The sequence below is a fragment of the Castor canadensis genome, chromosome 12, assembly GCF_047511655.1.
Source record: "Castor canadensis chromosome 12, mCasCan1.hap1v2, whole genome shotgun sequence".
NCBI lineage: Eukaryota > Metazoa > Chordata > Mammalia > Rodentia > Castoridae > Castor > Castor canadensis.
In genome coordinates, this window is record NC_133397.1 from 83,027,243 (window position 1) to 83,046,649 (window position 19,407).

General features: G+C 41.9%; 1 protein-coding gene across 1 annotated transcript in view; it reads right to left on the reverse strand.

Moving 5' to 3' along the window:
* Positions 1 to 6,905: 6,905 nt before the first annotated feature.
* The window catches only part of LOC141414732 (uncharacterized), a 70,011-nt gene continuing 57,509 nt past the window's right edge, over positions 6,906 to 19,407 (reverse strand). The window contains exons 7-8 of the mRNA XM_074049029.1: positions 13,039 to 13,156; positions 6,906 to 11,124 (exon numbers count right to left, since the gene is read on the reverse strand). Coding sequence (XP_073905130.1) covers positions 10,936 to 11,124; positions 13,039 to 13,156 — 307 coding nt within the window. The 3' untranslated portion in view covers positions 6,906 to 10,935. The remainder of the gene's footprint in view (positions 11,125 to 13,038; positions 13,157 to 19,407) is intronic.

Below are 19,407 nucleotides of genomic sequence, written 5' to 3' on the forward strand. Positions count from 1 at the left end.
CTTGTTTTAGGTTCCATTTGCCTGGAATATCTCTTCTGTCCTTTCATTTTAAGTCTGTGTTTGCATTTGCCAGTTTATTTATCATGGAAATATGCTTTTATTTCTCCTTCAATTATGAAAGATAGCTTTGCAGTAATCTAGGTTTGCAGTTATCTTCTTTTAGGTCTTGAAATACATCATTTCCTGTTCTCTTTTCTTTTAGGGGTTCTGTTGAAAAACAGAAAGGCAGATCTCTGATGGGTTTGCCTTTATATGTGACTTGGCACTTCTTTCTTGCATTTGTTCTATATAACTTAATGTTTTAACTATAATATTCCACGGAGAGGTTCTGTTTTAGTCTTGGCTGTTTGGTGTCCCAAAAAGCCTCCTGCATCTGGATGACCATCTTTCTTGAGACTTTGGAATTTTTCTGTTATTATTTTATTGTATATGTGTTCTATGCCTTTATCTTGCCCTCTTCTCCTTCTTCTATGCTCACAATTTGTAGGTTTGGTCTTTTAATAGTATTCCAAGGACCTTGCATGTTCCATTCATGCTTTCTAATTTTTTTCTTTATCTTTATCTGAATGTTCTAATTCCTCTACTTTGTCTTCAAGTTCTGATATTCTGTCTTCAACTATTGGTAAGGCTTTCAACTGAGTGGTATTGTTTTGTTTTGTTTTTTTAAACATATTCAGCTTTTCATTTCCAGAATTTCAATTTGATTTTTTTCAGGATTTCTATATCTTTATTGAATTCCTTTTTCATATCCTGCATTGTCTTCTTTATTTCATTCAGTTGTTTATATGTATTCTCTTAAAATTCATTCAGATACTTATTAATGAATTCAGGGCCTTATTAATCTTTTGGATTATTTAACTGAAATTTCACCTATCTCACTGTCACTGGTGTCCATTAATATGGAGTTGTTGACTTTGGGAGGAGTTATGCTGACTTATATTTTCTTATTTCTTGTGTTTCTGAATTGGGATTTGCACATCTGGGGCCAAGTCATTAGTTGGAAATTTTAAGTTAAAATACTTAAAACTTAATGTTTTTTAAGTTAAAAGCATTAAGTTTCAGTTGAAGTATTCTCAATGTTCAATCAGGTCTGTGTAGCAGCAAGTTGAGCTATAGTATTTCACCACTGGATTAGGCGTATAGCTCAGTAGCCAAACATTTGCCCATGTGTTAGAGCATCAACTCTCCACCACCACTCAGGTAGAGGAACACTAGCTGGAGTTCCTTGTAGTTCCTTGTGTATGAGTTGGTACAATATGTGAGTTGAGGGTGGGAGCAGTCCAGAGTCAATTCTGTGCTGCCCTCATGGATCTTTGTAGTCAGGCAGGTTCCCAATTTCTGCACAGGTTCTCCTGTTTCTGTATCCAGAGGCAGTAAGCATCCAAGCCTGTGGTGTCTCCAAGTGCATTGGTTAATAGGGGAGCAAGCAGCACTGAGTTCTCCACTGGTGGTGGACAACTAAAGGACTCAGGCTTTCTTCCAGCCAATCTCAGTGCTTTCAGACCTTGTCCATCAGTTTACCACGTTGTAAGAGGAAGGAGGCCAGGGGAAATTGTGTGATCACCCAGTCCTGAGCTCACAGTTCTCAGCCCCATATGGCAGCTCGTGGAGTCTGAGGATTTTGTCAGTCATAGACTTGGTGCTCTGTTTCTGAAGTGATTCTTGGGTGATGGGACTTGCTTTTGCCAGGGGGTACAGGGCCACCAATCACTGTGCTCTTCACTTCCTGAGCTTCTCACTGATTAAACTTCTCAGCAGATATATATCAGACCCTGTCCACAGCCACCACTTGTGGCCATCTCCTATCCAGCACTGTGGCAGGGTGTCCCCAAGAGTCCCTGACACAGTAGTTTTTCTTTGTTTTTAAGTCTCCAGAGAAGCTCAGCCACTCTCAAGCCCCACCTGATTATAAATACCTGTAGCTGGCAGGAGATTCCTGGAACCCAAGCACTCTGGCAGCCACATGCTTGGTACATGTGATCTTCAGGCAGTGGGACTTACTCTCACCAGGGAAGGCAGGGGCGCCAATCACCATTCCCTTCACTGCCTAAGCTCCCATTGTACCTGAACTTCTCAGCAGGTCTATGTCAGTCCCTCTCTGATCACCTCTTATGGCTGTCTCTTCCTTTAAGACACTGTGGCTCGTTATCTCAAGACTTCCTGAGCTCTGCTTGTTCCTCCTTTTCACATTCCCAGAGTAGTTCAGACTCAAACCTTACCTGACAGCAAATGCCTACAGCCAGCAGGCAGTAACTGGAGCCCAAGGTCTCTGCCAAGCAACAACTCTCTTGGTGCTCCGATTTCACAGTGATCCTTAGGCAATGAGACTTACCCTCATTGCCACTGGCCACTGTGCCTTTTACCACCTAAGCTCCCTGTCACTTAAACTTCTCAGCAGGTCCACATGAACCATATCCCTTGCCGTGATCACCTTTTGTGGCTATCTCCCTTCTAGGCACTGTGGCAGGGTGTTCCAAGATTTCCTAAGCCATGATGATTGCTTGTTTTCAGGTCCCAGACTAACAGAGTCTTAAAAAGTAGGCCCCCCTCTCAAAATGGTGCCTTGCTATAGCTGTCTGAGATATGAGCAAAAATGTGTCTTTCTTGTCCATGCTAGCCTGTCATGCAGGGGATGTCACTGTCCCACCAAATCCTCACATTAGATTTAAGGCATGTAGTGTTACGGGCTTGTCCTAAAGCTAGGTCTGCCAGTGTGTTACCAATACCAGCTAGCTTATCTTCTGGTGGAGGCTTTGGCTTCCCTTCTCCCCTGGGAGCCAAGGCTGGAGCTACAGACTGTTTCCTAATTTATTCTGTTACCTTTCTGTCTCCATGCTTTTCATCTGTCCTCTCCCTCTTACATGGTTCCTGTTGTTCTTCCTCTCTTTCTCTCTTCTGAATATAGCTTCTCCTTTGTTACCCTTACTCTTCTCAATCCCACATGTTCTGGTATGTTGTATATTCATTTCCATATGATTCTAGGATTTTTTAAATTCCCTCCTTGATTTCTTCAATGACCCACTGATCATTGTCAGAAGTGTATTCACTCTTCATGCATTTGTATGTGTCTATAGTTTATTTTGCTATTAATGTGTAATTTCATTTCATTGTGTTCTGATAAGATATAAGAAACTATTTCAGTTTTCTTGTGTGTGTTAAGTCTTGCTTTATGGCCTAAACTGTGATCTATTTTGAAGAAAGTTCTATAAGGTTCTGGGAAATATGTGTGTTCTGCAGCTGTTAGGTGAAATACTTTGCAGATGTCTGTTAAGTCCATTTGATTTATGTTGCAGTTTAACTCATTCTACTTAATTTTCTATCTAACCTATCTCACCACAATGCTTGCTCAGCCATGCCAATATCACCGTCTGAGTGAATGGAAGACCTCTTGAGCAATGCATTACTAAATTTTCAGTGTCTCCCTTCCTGGGATTGGATGGCAGTAACTAAGCTGCCAAAACTGCCTTCTGGAACATCCAATGAAATATTTTTTAAGTAAACCTCTCTGGGCCATACCTCAATGAAAATAGGCCTTGGAGCAAATACTTACCTTTTGTTGCCCAGTCTGCTATAGGAACCTCTGGAGCACCTTAAGCTCTATGTTTGATAGGAAAAAAAGCACTCTTCAGCAAGTATCTATTGGGCTTTAAATTTTGCCTCACAAAACTCAAATCTGGAAGGAATGTTCCCATTTTGATTATTTCATGTGTGGCTTTCCTCCTGAGCCAACACCCAGTGATTAGCATGAACAAATGAATTTAAGACCTGTGTAGGATTTTCTCTTTCCCTAGGACAACATTGGATGTGTGGGAGGAGGGAGGAGGATGGGACTGGGTTTTATATCTACATGGTACTGATATGGGGGTAGGGAGCTCTGGAGCTTTGTACTGATAAAGGTTGAACCCCAGTTGGTTTTACTGTGCTAGTCACTGATCACAGCCCTGATGGCCTACACCAGGGGAAACTGTGACTTATTTTTCAGCTTGGGAAGTGGTTTGAGGGAGCACCAATCAACTTCCTTCACTACTTTGCTTCTTCTTGGTTCTTAATGGCCAAAGACCCTCTGCTAACCATTTCCCTGGCTTCTGCTATGTAGTCACTTCATCCTATCACAGAGGATATCCATGTCACACAGGAACTGAGAGTACCCCCAGGAGAATTGGGAGATTGTGAACAATCTGCCAATATAATAATAGTGGGTGCATTCAATACTCCACTCTCACCAATACGTGTGTCACCCAAACAAAAAAATCAACAAAGAAACTGCAGAATTACACAACACTATAGATCAAATAAACTTAAACATCTACAGAATGTTCCACCCAGCAGCCACAAGAATACACAGGCTTCTTCTCAGCAGTCCATGGGACATTCTCTAATATGGGTCATACTTTAGGACATAAAGCAACTCTTGATAAATACAAAAAACCTGAAATAACCTCCTGTATGTTATCAGACCACATGGAATAAAACCAGGTATCAAAAACAGAAGAAACTACAGAAAACATTCAAACACATGGAGACTGAACAACACAACAATCATTTGGTCATTGAATTAAAGGGGGGTGGTGGCAGAGTGGTTCAAGTGGCAGAGTGCCTGCCTATCAAGCATGAGGCCCTGAGTCCAACCCCCCAGTACCACTGAATGAAAGAAAAAAAAGAAAAGAGAAAGAAAGGATGGATGGATGTTTGGCCATGGTGGCACACAATTGTAATCCAAGCTATATCAGAGATGGAAATGGGAAGAATGAAGTTCAAGGTCAGCTGAGACAAAAATGTTAGTGAGACCCTGTCTCAAAAAAACAGGCTGAATGTGGAGACACATACCTCTATTCCCAGCCAAGCAGGAAACAGAGATTGTGGAACAACCCTGGCCCAGGCAAAAGAATGAGACCCTACCTGAAAAATCAGCTAAAGGAAAAGGTCTGGGGGGATAGCTCCAGTGGTAGAGCTCTTGCCTAGCAAGCACAAGGCCTTGAATTTATACCCCATTACTGGCAAAATAAAGAAATAGGGGGGAAAATCCTAGAATCAAAAGAAAATGAAAACACAAATTAGCAGAAACTCTGGGAAACAGCAAAGGCAGTAATAACAGGAAAATTTGTAGTGATGAATGCCTACATTAAAAAAAATTAGAGCTCTCAAATAAATAACCTAAAGATGCAACTCAAGCTCTTAGAAATAGAAGAACAAGGCAAATCTAAAATTAGTAGAAGGAAAGAAATACTAAAATTAGGGTAGAAATTGATTAAATGGAGACTAAAAAATACAAAGAATCAACAAAACAAAGAGTTGGTTCTTGGAAAAGATAAGACTGGCAAACTTTTATACAAATTAACCAAAAGAAAGGGAGACAGAGCACAAATTAATAAAACTAGAGGGGAAAAGAATGGTATCACAACAAATACCAATGAAATTCAGAAGTCATCAGGGAATACTTCAAAAACTTGTATTATAACAAACTAGAAAATCTAGATGCTTATGACCTACCTAAGTTGAACCATGATATAAACCACTTTAATAGATCTATGACAATGAGACTAAAGCAGTAATAAAGAGTCTCCAAACAAAGCAAAGCCCAAAACTAAATAATTCACCACCAAATTCTACCAGACTTTTCATGAAGAAATAATACCAGCACTCCTCAAACTATTCCATAAAATAAATAGAAAGGAAAGGAATGCTACCAAAGGCAGTATTACCCTGATATCCAAACTGGGTAAGAATACACAGAAAAAAAAAGAAAAAGAAAAAGAAAATCACCTACATCCTCAATGAACATAGGCACAAAAAATTCTCAATAAGATACTTGCAAACTGAATTTGGGAAGACATTAATAAGATCATACACCATGAACAAGTTTGTTTGATTCCAAGGATGCAAGCATGGTTCAATGTTCAAATCAATAAATATAAGAGAGCACATAAATAGAATGAAGAACTAAAATCACATGATCTTCTCAACAGCTGCACAAAAAGCATTTGACAAAATTCAGCATCCCTTCATGATAAAAGTCCTGAACAAAAATGGAATAAAGGAACATACCTCAACATAATAAAGGCTATATACATCAAACCTATATCTAACATGGTACTGAACAGGGAAAAACAAACCATTTCCTCTAAAGTCCAGGAAGAGACAAGGATGTCTGCTCTTTCCATCTTTATTCAATACAGTTCTTGAACTCCTAGCCAGAGCAATAAGGCAAGAGAAAGAAATAAAAGGAATACAAATAGGAAAGAAGTCAAATTATCCTTATTTTCATATGATATGATCCTATACATAAAATACTCTAAAGCTACTCATCAAAGGATTAATATCCAGAATATAGAAAAAACTAAAAAAATTAAACACCAAAAGAACAAATAATCCAATTAATAAATAGGCAAATGAATTGAAGCAGACCTCAAAAGTGCAAAAGGCAAATAAACACAGGAAGAACTATTCAACATCCTTAGCCATGAAGGAAGTGCTGGTCAAAATCACGCGGAGATCCATCTCATCCCAGTCAGAATGGCCATCATCGAGAAAGTAAGAAATGCTAGTGAGGATTCAGGGAAGAAGGAACTTTTATATAGCGTTGGTGGGAATTAAAGCAATGTAGCTGTATGGAAATCAGAATGGAGGTTCCTGAAAACAGCTAAAAATAGAAGTACAGTATGATCCTGCCGTACCACTCTTGGGCATATATCTGCAGGACTATAAGCAGCATATGATAGAGACCTGCCACCCATGTTTATCGCAGCGCTATTCACAATGGCCAAGCCGTGGAATTAGCTTGTGTGCCCAGCAACTGATAAATGGATGAAATGATATGTGGTGCAACAAGGCTCTGAGTTCAAACCCCAGCACCACCAAAAAATGGGGTACATATACAATACAGTATTATTCAGCCATAAAAAAGAATGAAATTGTTTCATTTGTGGGAAAATGGATGCAATTGGAGATCATTTTGAGTGAGATAAGCCAAGCTCAGAAAGACACATATTGCATATTTTCTCACATGCAGAATGTAGACCTAAAATAATAACAATGGGACATGATTATAAAAGGGAAACCAGTGGGAACAGAGAGGTGGAAAGGAGAGGTTGATGATGGGTGAATAGAATCAAAGTACATTGTACATGTATGAAAATAATACACTGAAACCCACTAAAAACTTAAAAAGTTGGGGAGAAGAAAGGGAGATAAAGGATAATAGAGGGAGTAAATTTGATTAAAGTACATTGTATGCATGTGTGGAAATAGCACAATGAATCCCTTTGTACAATTAATTCATGCTAATTAAAATTTTTAAAAAACATTTATTGATATTTTAATAAGGGATTTATTTGAGAAACTAAGAAGCATGACCCAATATTTTGTATGCAACTGTACACAATAAAGTAGACAATAAGATACATGTTTTTCCAAGCATAAACACTCAGGTGTACTAACAGTAGTTTCATGGGTACATCAGATACACAAAGATGGAAATGATGGCTCAGTCAGAAAGTGAAATGCAAAATAAACCACATCGCTGGGGTTAGCAGTGGTGTACATCCAGCTTTGTAACTGAGGTCATCTGAAATATGGCAATGGACACACTAATTGATCGAGATCTTCAGAGGTCACTACTGCAGAGAGCCAAGACCCCAACAAAATTTAACTTTCACAGACGCAGACGTACAAAAAGCACAGCTCCTCATTTAAGAAATTCTGGACATTTTTACACACACACACACACACACACACACACACAATGCTGTATGCAACATCAACATTTGATTACACTTTTGCAGAATCAAATTGGCACAAAAAGCCTAAGTATAATTAAAAGTCTTATACAACTTTTACCACCAATATTGGAAATGTGAAGATGAAATGCACAGCACAGCAAATTATTAAAAATAATGCTGATAATTTAAAATCATGGAAAAAAACAGAAAAAAAAAAACCTCCAAAAAATTAAAAGGAAATAGACATGACATGACAGTGTATTACAGAGAAATAGTTCCGTAAGAAGAACTCCAGAAGAGCTGGCCAGCTCTTCACTATATTTTGATATCTTGCATCCTGAAGAATAGCCACTTTTTCTTTTAGGGAATGGCTCTCAGAGAACACATTCACATTCACTTTCTTTTTCCTTTATTTTATTTATTTATTTATTTGGCAGTACCAGAGCTTGAACCCAGGGCCTCGCTTTCTAGGCAGGCACTTGTCCACTTGAGTCACCCCTTCAACCCTTTTAGCTTTAGGTATTTTTTGGATAGGGACTCATGTTTTTGCCTGGGGCCAACCTCAGCCTGGGATCCTCCTACCTTCTTCTGCATAGCTGAGATTAAAGACAGGACAACATGCTCAGTTTGTTCTTTGACATAGGGTCTCAGTAACTTTTTGCCTGGATGGACCTCAAACCACAATCCTCCTATCTCTCTGTCTCCCAAGTATCTGGGATTATAGATGTGAGCCTCCATGCTAGGCCTTTACTTTCTATGTGACACTGCTATTTTTGAAACTCTTCTATGATCCATTATTGTACTCAGAACTTGGCATTTCCTATTACACTTTTCTGTGCAATGCTTCTATAATGTTTGGGTGCACAGAAGTCCATTCTATATGCCTTCACATACAGACCACAGGTTCAGTGAGACAATTCTGGTGCTCAAACAGCAATGCCATTGTACATCTTCCTATTATAGGATGCATGTAATTATTTTGGAATTTAATAACTTTAGTGGCTTCTTCAGGCAAATGTGGCTTTAATTCATTAAAAAACTGGAATTTCAGCAGCTGGAAGGAAGGCCAGTGCAGACCAATGCATTTTTACATTGAAGTTTTTGCCTTGACATATCACAGGGCCCATCCCTAAAATTTGGTTTTCTGCCAATCTTATATAGCCCTTTTCCATCCTAGGGGAATTGTGGGGTTTGTGATTTCAACTTTTAAGATTTTAGTCTTTCAGGATTGTATTGTGATTCTTGGGATTTTGGTCTTTTGAGACTTCGGTGTTTGCAATTATGGCACTCAGGATTGCGTTTTTCAGGATTATGGTTGGCCTGGGTGTAATCACATGATGAAAGACTACAGGCAATGAGAGAGAATCAATCACTGATACATGCAGCAACAAGAATAAAAGAAAGCCAGAGGGACATGTGTGTGTGTGTAGAATGCTTGTTGTGTGGTCCCCCCATTATTTTTTTTTGGTACTGGGGTTTGATTTCAGGATTCTTTACCACTTGAGCCATGGCCCCAGCATTTTTTGTTTTAGTTATTTTTTTCTAATAGGGTCTCACGTCTTTGCCTGGCCAGGCTGGAGTGCAATCCTTCCCATCTCTACTTCCCAAGTGCCTGGGATTAAAGGAGCAAGGCACAGTGCTCAGCCTGATTTGTTTTATAAAACTTTTATGCTCTGCTGTCTCACACCTGTAATCCTAGGGAGGCAGAGATCAGGAGGATTGTTGTACTTAAGGAGACCCTATTTGGGGAAAAAAAACAACACAAAAACAGGGCTGGAAGAGTGGCTCAAGTTGTAGAGTGCCTGCCTAGAAAGTTGAGGCCCTGAGTTCAAACCTCAGTACTACCAAGGGGGAAAAAAAACCTTGAAGTTGAAAACTAATATTTATTGTTTTGTTTTGGTTTGGTCTTGAGACAGGCTGGCCTTGAACTCTCCATCTTCCTACCTCAGCCTCCCAAGTGCTGGAACTACAGGCATGTACCACCATTCCTGGTTGAAAACTAACCTTTGAATGTCAAAACAGATCAGTTATCAGGGATGGGTGAGAGGCAGGAAGAAGTGGCTGTGAAGTGACATGAGGATACTTTGGGGGATGATCCATACCCTCACTATCTTGATTGTGGTGATGGTCACGTGGAAGTGAGTATACACATCAAAACTCATCATCAGATGATACCCCTCCCCGCTGCGGGGCAGTACTCAGACTACTCCTGGCCTCATATTGGCTAGACAGACGCTTCACCATTTGAGCCACGCCCCAGCCCTTTAGTTATTTTTTGTTAGTTATTGCTTTACTTATTTTTTTGGATAGATTCTCATGCTCTTTGCCCAGCATCAGCCTTGAACCATGATCTCCTACCTACACCTCCCACAAAGCTGGTGGCACACACCTGGCCCTATACCACATTTTTAAAAAGTGTAAAAAAGTCCTTGTCTTTATTATAAATCCGGTCACCCTCACACTGGATTATGGGAATTCAATCTTCCAGTGTCTACTGGCTCACTGAATTTTCTGAAAGCTGCACCAGAATCTAGGAGGTTTACATAGGGCCCCTCAAATCAGCAAGAACCCTGCCCCCATCTCTGGGGCTCCAGCCTCTCTTGTCCCTCAGCCCAAGACTCAGTTCTTTGCTCCTGGCCCTTAAGGTTTAGCACTGAGGTGAAGGTGTCTGATCTCCTTGCTCCCCACTTTCTTGATTCTTACCAAATAAGTTTTGTGAAAGATGCTGCTGAACTTTGAGCTTCCCACTGCTTCTGGCAAGACCTGAGCTCCCAATGGTTCCTGTCCATCCCAGCTCACCACATAATGACTCAGCAGCCTCCTTCCCATCTCTCAGTGCCATCTACTCAGTGCCTGAGTATCTGAGCATGGAGAGCTCTGACTGACCCCCTCACCATCTAACCTATAAATCTGTCAGCTCTTAGCTACCCATAGAGCATTCTGGGACTCTCCTCACTTTGAGCATCTCAACAAAGGCTTGAGCTAATGACACTTGGATGTGCTCCCCTCTCTCCACAGTACATATGCCATGTTCCCGCTAAGCCCAGAAACATTAGTATCCATCGCAGGGGGCTAGAGATACCTCTTTAACCAGAAATATTGTCAGGGAAGCTCTGAAAGGACAGGCCTGGGCCACGCACCCCCCTGTGTCACCCTGATTCTGTCTAAAACAAAGTATAGGTCAACAGAGTTTGACTCAGAGAATATTTCTTGACTTTTAGGACACTTCTTGAACCAGGGCTGGAAATGCAGGGAGGGGATTGGTGCTTGTTTTTCGCAAGCCCAACGCATCACAGTCTGCATCTGAAGTTTCTTGAAGTCTGTGTCTTAGCAGTTTCTGCCTCCACTGCATGCAGAAGGCAGCAACTTCCAGTTCCTCCGGATCTGTGGACGGTGGTCTCAAACCCTGGAGGGGAGAAAGGTAACTAAGAACAGTACCAAGGACACTGTACACATGTTCTCAGTGTCAGCCACTGAGAGCTCTTTCTTACCGGATTCCTCTAAGTACAGTTGGGGCTGTCTTTCTGATATCATAGCCCTAATTTTATGGGGATCAAGGAATCATGTTTGAGGAGGTCCTTGGAACTGGTTCTGACAACATAACCAAAAAGTTCTTTCTCTACTCCAAATTCTGGCTCTCTTTGGACCTTGCTTTATCAAATTTGCTTTTATGCAAACTTATGCTTTAGGTGAGCAGCCTAGACAGAGCCAGGACACAGGTGCATACTGTAAGAGGTGTGGAGATTAGGGTTGGGGTGTGGCTCTGCCTCAGCTGGTGCTGCAGGGTCAGTAGAAAGCACTGGACTGTGGCCAGGGCTTTCAAGGTGGGAAAAGCACTGTTCCACTGGGGCCAGGCCTGAGCTTTTGTCTCAGCTGCCTTAGAGACAAGGGGCTCTGGGACACATAGTTGCAATATGCAATATGCACGTTGTTCAAGTGCTTCTCACAGGGTCTGCTTAGTGTTTGAATCCAAAGTTTCTTGAAACTTGAAATGAAAAGTTTCATGCAGCAGTCCACTATCAGGTCTCTGGTTCCATGGAGTTTACATTCTAACAAGAAAGCCAGGTAAATAAATAAATATAAGAAAAGAAAGCAAATATATCATTACAAACTGTGTAAGTGCTATGCAGAAGTCATAGAAAGTACTAAAGTAGAGGAAGCCGGGTACAAATCGTTTAGATACATATGGTCCCTGTACTACAATGATTTGATTTGACTTACAGTATTTCACTTTTGAACTCTGATCTTTTCTCAGGTTGGAAATATTGGGCGCAATACTTTCCATGAGGCTGGGCAGCAGGAGTGAATAATTTCTAGCCAGCCAGGGGGCAGGGATAGCACTAGTTTATGTCACACAGAGCATGGGAGAAAGATAGCATTGCCAGATAATTGCCTAAGAACTTTTTAGTCAAAATTTTTAACAAATTGCTAATATCCAATTATAGATTAATGTGATATATAGAACCCATCAAAGTCATGATGCAAGAAAAGTCCACATTTACTCATAAGTTTTTCCTAGGACCTCCCCTGGTCCTTGTGGGAATGTCACTGTGGTGTGAGCTTTGGAGAGGGGAGCAGCCACCACTAACACAAAGCCCAGATTGGTCTCCTTATGGAACAAAAGCCTCACCCACTGAGGGAAGGACAGTAAACTAAACACCAGACAATGCTAGCAGACCTGATGCCAGTGGTACACCCAACAGCAACTGTGACAACAATAAAACCCACACTCAGGTCAACCCCTGACTACAGTGACTCACCAACCACACTAAAGGCCTAGAACAGATGTATATAAATAAATATTATTTATCTAGTCTCTATCAGTTTTTTCAATGGAAAATTATGAGATATGCAAAAAAATAAAACAAAACAAAGTGAAAAACAATACACTTTCAAAAGACAAGTTTTGAAAAACTCCTCAGACTCAAATATGAGCCAAATGTTAAAATTATCAGGACAGTAAAAATAACTATGACTAATATATTTATGACTTCAGTGGAAAAAGTGGACAAAAATGCATAAACAAATGGGGAATCTTCTCAGAGTGATAAAACCATTAAAAATAATAAGCAGAAATGCCAGAAATAGGAAAACATCTTAACAGATATGCAGAATGCTTTGACATCCTCCTTCACAGATCAGACACCACTGAAGAAATAATCAGTGAGTTTAAAGGTAGGTTGATAGAACTTAGCCAAACAGAAACACACAGGAAATAAGGCAACAGGTTCAGGGAAGGAGTAGAGTTGAATTTAATAGCTAAGAAGAAGGAAACTCTCCTTGTGAAGGTCTGGGCTTGGTGTGGTCCCATGGCACTCACCCGTAGACTTGCAGCTTCTGCGGCCCTCACAGTCTTGGAGACAGCCTGGAGGAGCTGCTGTGCATTTCCCACCAGGAGCTCTTCAGAGGACTTGCTTCTTGCCAGGGAGGCCTTTACACTTGGGAGTTTACAGAAGGAAAGCAGACCTTACACCAGGCAAGGAGGCAATCTTAAATAAATACCTACCAGGAGGTTTTACAACATGAGCCTCTTCCAGGAAACTGGGATGCACTGATGCAAATTATTCCAAGAAAAAAAATGTTCTAATGGCCTAATTTAACACTTTAAAGTGAAAAAAAAATTAATACCAAGGAAGTATGACTTATACAGAATCTATAAATTAACAAAAAGAAGTATATTTGTAATGGAAATGACTGAAGAAAAGTAGCAGAACAAATGCCACTTGCCATAGATAATGAAAGGGAATAAGAAATTTTGTATAAAATTATATTCACAACTGAGATGACAAGTTCTAATCAAAGATCAGACTAGCACTTCCCAACTGAATTGTACACCTCCATGGTATTTGTTTTAAACTGAATGTGACTGAATTTAGACAGTGTGTTCTACCCCAGAAAATTAAAGTGCTGGGAAACTTAAGTGACTCAACTTGGACAAAATGTCAAGATTTCCAGATCCTTTAGAAGATTGAGAGCTTGATAAGTGTACTTGCATTAATCATACCTTTTATTTTCTGTATTTCTGATGTTTTGACATGCTGATGACAGAAGAACTTGCTCACTTAGGGCTGGTCATTTATTTCCAGAGACAGCAAATGACTTACCTGTAGACACATCTTCCATATGCAAACAACCCAATCCAGAGCCCATGCCACCCCACCACATCCTTGAGCTTGCTGTTTCACTCCAGGCTATTCTCCATATGACCTGATCATCCCAGGCCAGGTACTTGACAACCAGAGACAATTACTACACCCCACGACTCCCTGATGTTATTCAAACTAACCAATCCTAAACCTGCTTAGCCTGTTTATTCTGCCTTGCCCATTCCTTCTCATGAAAACTGCCCCAAGTGTTTTCACACCTATTTCCCTCTCACTCCTTCTGCCTTTTGACTGGCCCTAGTGCCTCTTTGTGTGGCCCCACAGGGCATGCTGTGCCTCCTGTTTATAGGAATCTGTGAGCATAAGAACTGCTTTCTTCATGGTGGTCATTTCCATGCCTGTGTTTTAGTTTCCATGATTAAAACAAATAATGGGTACCCTTACAACAAAGCCCATATATGAAATGCTAAAGTTAGTTGTAATTCGAGTGTCTGTGTGTGTGTGTGTGTGTGTGTGTGTGTGTTTGCCAGGGCCTTGTGCTTGCTCTACTACTTGAGTCACACCCCCAGCCCTTCTTGGTTTGGTTAATTTTGAGGTAGGGTCTTATGTTTATTGTCTGAGCCAGCCTGGACTGCAGTCCTCTTATTTATGCTTCCCAGATGGCTGGGATGACAGGCACATGCTACCATACCCAACTTTTTATTGGTTGAAATGGTGTTGCTTTCTTTTTTCTGGGACTTTCTTTGAACTATGATCCTCCCTCTCTCAGCCTCTTGAGTAGCTAGGATTATAGGTATGAACCTGGCTTTAATTCCTATATCTTAAGTAAAAAATGCTGGCAGCTAATCGAGGTGATTATGTACCTGAGATATTATTTCCTGAAGAACAGTAGGCAGGTTTTATTTTTAATTTACAAACAACCTATATACTCTGGTTTGGGCAATGTTAGTTTTATGTCTCATGGTAGTTGATAGTAGTTTTGACTGTGAGGCTTTTCTATAACATAAGAATATTACTAATGGGAATAATTGGTAAATGTACCACTGCAAGTGCTAGGGACTCAGGCTGAAATGAAACCATTCTATAATTATATTGTGATGTTCTATATTATCAACAGGAAAGCTGTTATAAGGAGAAAACTGATGAAAACCGCCAATTTTGGGGTTTGGGCATAATCTTTTTTTAACAGAAGAAAAGGCATACAAGATTATTATATGCTCAGGTCATGCCAGGAAAGTGAGTACCCAATATCCCAATGAAATTTAGAAGCTTATAGGCCCTTCTTCATAGGGGACAGGGAAGTAAGGGATGTAAGTAATCTTAGCAAATGATAGGTGAATGGGTCCAAAGGACAGATAGTAATAGCTTGGGACAAAGTTTATCTGGGCTCTGGGAATGGTGTCAACTCTAGTCCTCTTCCCTGTTTGGTGAGGTTCTATTCAAGACAATTGCATTCCTTCTGGGGGAAGTTCCCTTAGTCAGAAAAGGGAACTTCAGAGAAAACCCTTCCTTATGCTTCCAGAGAGCCAGAGGGACAAGAGCTGGAGGTAGAAGGAGGGGGTGGGAATGCCATCAGAGAGACCTTGGTTCTGAGACTGCTTTTTAATTCAAAGTATTCCCCACATCTGATAGAACAGTAATGTTGCCATTTATAAATCAGTGGCCATTTTGTCCTCAGACCTCACTTGAGAAACTTCCAAGGACAGCCCCACCCTTAACAGAAAACCCCCACCCCTACCAGAGACTACTGCACATGTGCTAACTTCCTTAACCTCCCCCTTCTGTAAAAGCCATGCCTGGCCCAGAATCACTGCTGTGCCATCTTTTCCCCTGCCAGCCTGGCAGTTTGGGCCTGCCATTAAACTTTGCTCTATGGACGTGAGACTTTTCTCGTGAGCTTTCTTTGTGAGCGGCATTTTTCCTAACATTTGGTGCCATGACTCGGATCGGGGTGCCCTCCCGGCACTGACCTTGTTCTCCCGGCCTCCCCCACCCCATCCTGCTCTCTCTCTCTCAACTCCCATTCCCTTCCTCCGGGATCTGAGCTGCTTTGCTGGAACCCCCGATCCTAGAAAACGCCACTCCTTTACAGCTCACAGGGAATTTCCTCCACACCAGCACGCCTCCAATTGCCATCCACCACTGGCCAATCTTCCCTCAAGGTCCTCTCTCGGTGAGTCCTCACATGCAGAGCTGTGATCTCTCTCTCATTTCCTCAAAATCCTAGCACTAGGTCTTGGCTCACTCCCATCCCTGGGAACCAGGTTCCCCACTAGGGACTGTGGAACCCTGTGGTGAAGACATTCCCTCTGGGTACTCCAGATCCCTCTCTCTCTCTCCTGAGAACCTGATATGTTGGGGACACCCGCCATATCTCTCCTCAGGTCAGGCCTCACCATGGGACTTGGACTATCCCAAATTCCTTCAGACTCTCCATTGGGATGTCTCCTGGCCAACAATGGGCCCCTCCACCTAATGCCTGATCTTAAGACCCAAAATCTCATTTTTCTCTGTAATCAGGCATGGCCCCAATTCCCATTAGACAATGCCTCCAAATGGCCACTTAATGGCACTTTCAATCCCAATATTTTAAGTGATTTATACAATTTCTGTGAACATGCTGGTAAATGGAAGGAAATACCCTACTCCCAATTCTTTCCCTATCTCCGCACCAAACCCTCCCTCTGTACTTCCTGTTCCTCTGCACAGATTCTATTAGCCTCTAAACCAGCTTCTAAACCAACCTAATCCTCTCCTGAACCTCCTCCTTCCCATGTAAACAGACTTCTTGCACTGCTCAGGCTGCCTGTCTCTTCCTCTCTTCCTGAGGGACTTTCCCATCATGGTGTTAAACCAGCCACTCCTTGCCAACTCTGGCCTCATGGCGATTCTGGCTCTGGGGGAACTCATGCTTCCTCCCTGTGGGCTGAGACCAAGCCCGGGGTTTATTTAGGTACGCTTCATGCTATGTTGGGAAGTCCTATTTGATTATGGCATCTGAGGACTGCTTCTCTTCCTCTCCCCCCCCCATCTAATGCCATTTTTCCTGAGACAGTGACTGGAGAATGGAGGTTTCATGTTGCTAAAAGTGTTCTAGTACCAGTCAATGGGCATGACCTAGAGACACAGGTGATGGCTAATCCCTCAGGCATGTGTCATGCCTCCAGGCTCTGCCTTCCCCTCCCTTACCTAAGATGTCAGGACACCTTTTCTACCTCCTTCATGGTCTCACCACGTGTCCTTTGTCTGTGTCTGCCTTCCCTTCCCTGGGCTTACTGGGACCCTGCCTCCCATGAAAAACTTGTAGCATGGTACCTTATGACTTAAGTTATCCCAACTAGTTTGCCAGGACTCTCAGTCTAAAGTAACTTTAAATCAGCTGCTTTACAAAAAGCACTTACAACAAAAAGCTGCAGCTGCCACACTAACACCTTAACTCTGCCCCCACAAGGGGAGGAGGGAAAACAAACTGGTGTGCTCGTGCACAGGATGCCAGCTCCTGGACACAGCAGAAACACCTGCCATAGCCAAGAGAATCCATAGAGAGGACCCAGCACATCCTAGGCTGCCAGCCACACATGGTGATGGCTGCAGCCCGCTGCCACTTCCCCAAAATGGATGAGAGGAAGAATAAACATGTGCAGGCACGTGTACATGGGAAGTGGGGAGAGGTAACAGGCCACAGGATGGGATCGCTCATCCTGGGCATGGGAGGGGGCAACAGCACTTTGGTCAAGCCCGGTTCCTGGCCCCACCTTATGCCTTGGGCCTGACCGATCCAGCCCTCATAAGCTAATTGTTATCTCAAGGTTATAGTCCTAGAAATAGCAAAATGGACATTACTGTGGTCTCTAAACTTCTCATTTAAAATTTTCTATACTTTCGGCCTCAACATAAAATTTTCCCTCCAAATATTAACACTAGTTGTCCCATATGGTACTGTTATTGCCCCAGGATGCCCTCTGAATGCCCTTCTCTAACTTTACAGATGATGTATTTCTTTGTTAAAAAGGTATCCTTTATTAAAGAGGCTGCCTGCTGTTAGCTAAAAGATAGGATCCTAACATTTTGTTCTTTCTAGATGGGACCTGCATCTTCCAATCTTCTGGCTTATAGCTGTTGGAAGCTTTGTGCTGAGGCCTGGCCTCAGTATGCCTTGGGTGGCCAAGAGAAGTGGCCTTCACAGGGTTCCTTAAATTACAATACCATACTCCAGTTATACCTTTTCTATAAAAGGAAAAAAAGTAAACTGAGGTCCCTTATACAAATTTTCTTTTATCTCTGAGACAACCCAGATTGGCTCCACAGTTGTTATCTAGATACTCAAACACTGGCCATTCTTTGTAAGCCACAGGATAAACATGGGAAAGGAGGACCAGAAATTCCCCTTATCAATGACAAGGCCCACCCCTACTGCTCCACCCTGTGCCCTATCTTCTAAGCCACCCCAATATTCAGAACCTCCTAATGGGTGCTTCTCCTTCAACAGGGAATGGTAGGAAGAGGGCAAGTCTATGTCCCTTCCAGCTATCAGATATAAGGAAAGTTTAAAAAAGACCTGGGTAGCTATACTGATGCACTTGACCAATACATTCAAGCCTTTATCTCTGACCCAAACCTTTCAATTGACATAAAAGGATATTATGCTTCTACTAGACCAGACTCTTTTCTCATTAAAAAAAACAATGGGTTCTGGCCCAGGCCACTCAGGTTAAAAATGATTACCATTTACAATGAGCCCCAATACTAGTGGCACCTAGAAATGAGGGAATAAATGTGCCTACTACAGGGGCACAGGCAGTCCCCTTGACAGATCCACACTAAAAGGGGCTGATGATATGGCTCAAGCAGTAGAGTGCCACTTTGCAGGCGTAAAGTCCTGAGTTCAAGCCCAGTACAGCCAAAGAAAAAAAACTGGGGGATAAAGATGTAACTCAATGAGAGAGTTTCTGTCCAGCATGTACAAGGCCCTGGGTTCAATTTCCCAACATTGCTAAACCAAAAAAAAAAAAAAACCATGGTAATAAAGATAATTGGCATTACTATCACTTCAGCCATCTCAAAGTGAAAGAAAGTAGTTTAACCTAGACCAGATCCCTCATTCTTCAAGTGAGGAAACTGAGGCCCAGAACAGTTCAGAGACCTGCTTTCCAGAGTGTCAGGTGTCAATGTAAAATAACAACTTTACTTTACAGCAACGTCCTAAAGAAAATCCCCTTACCTTTCTACAACATCTTAAGGAGGCTATCAGAAAGCATACCACAGTGGACCCAGAGTCACAGGTGAGAGAGGTTCTCCTCAAAGATAAATTTCTAACAGTCAGCCCCAGATATTTGTAGAAAACTCAGTCTGTGGCTTAAAGAGAAAAGTCATTGGATCAACTAATACAACTAGCCATGTCTGTGTATTATAACTGGGACATTACTAACAGAGAGAAAGATAAGAGACGTAACCTCATTGCTTCCCCCACCCGACTGGGGCCTACATCTTGAGTTCGCTACCATGGTGGACAGGAGCTGGGCATTTCTGCAGATAATGCTTAAGGGGGGACAAGCCCGGGAGACAGCCCCATCCCCAACAAGGAC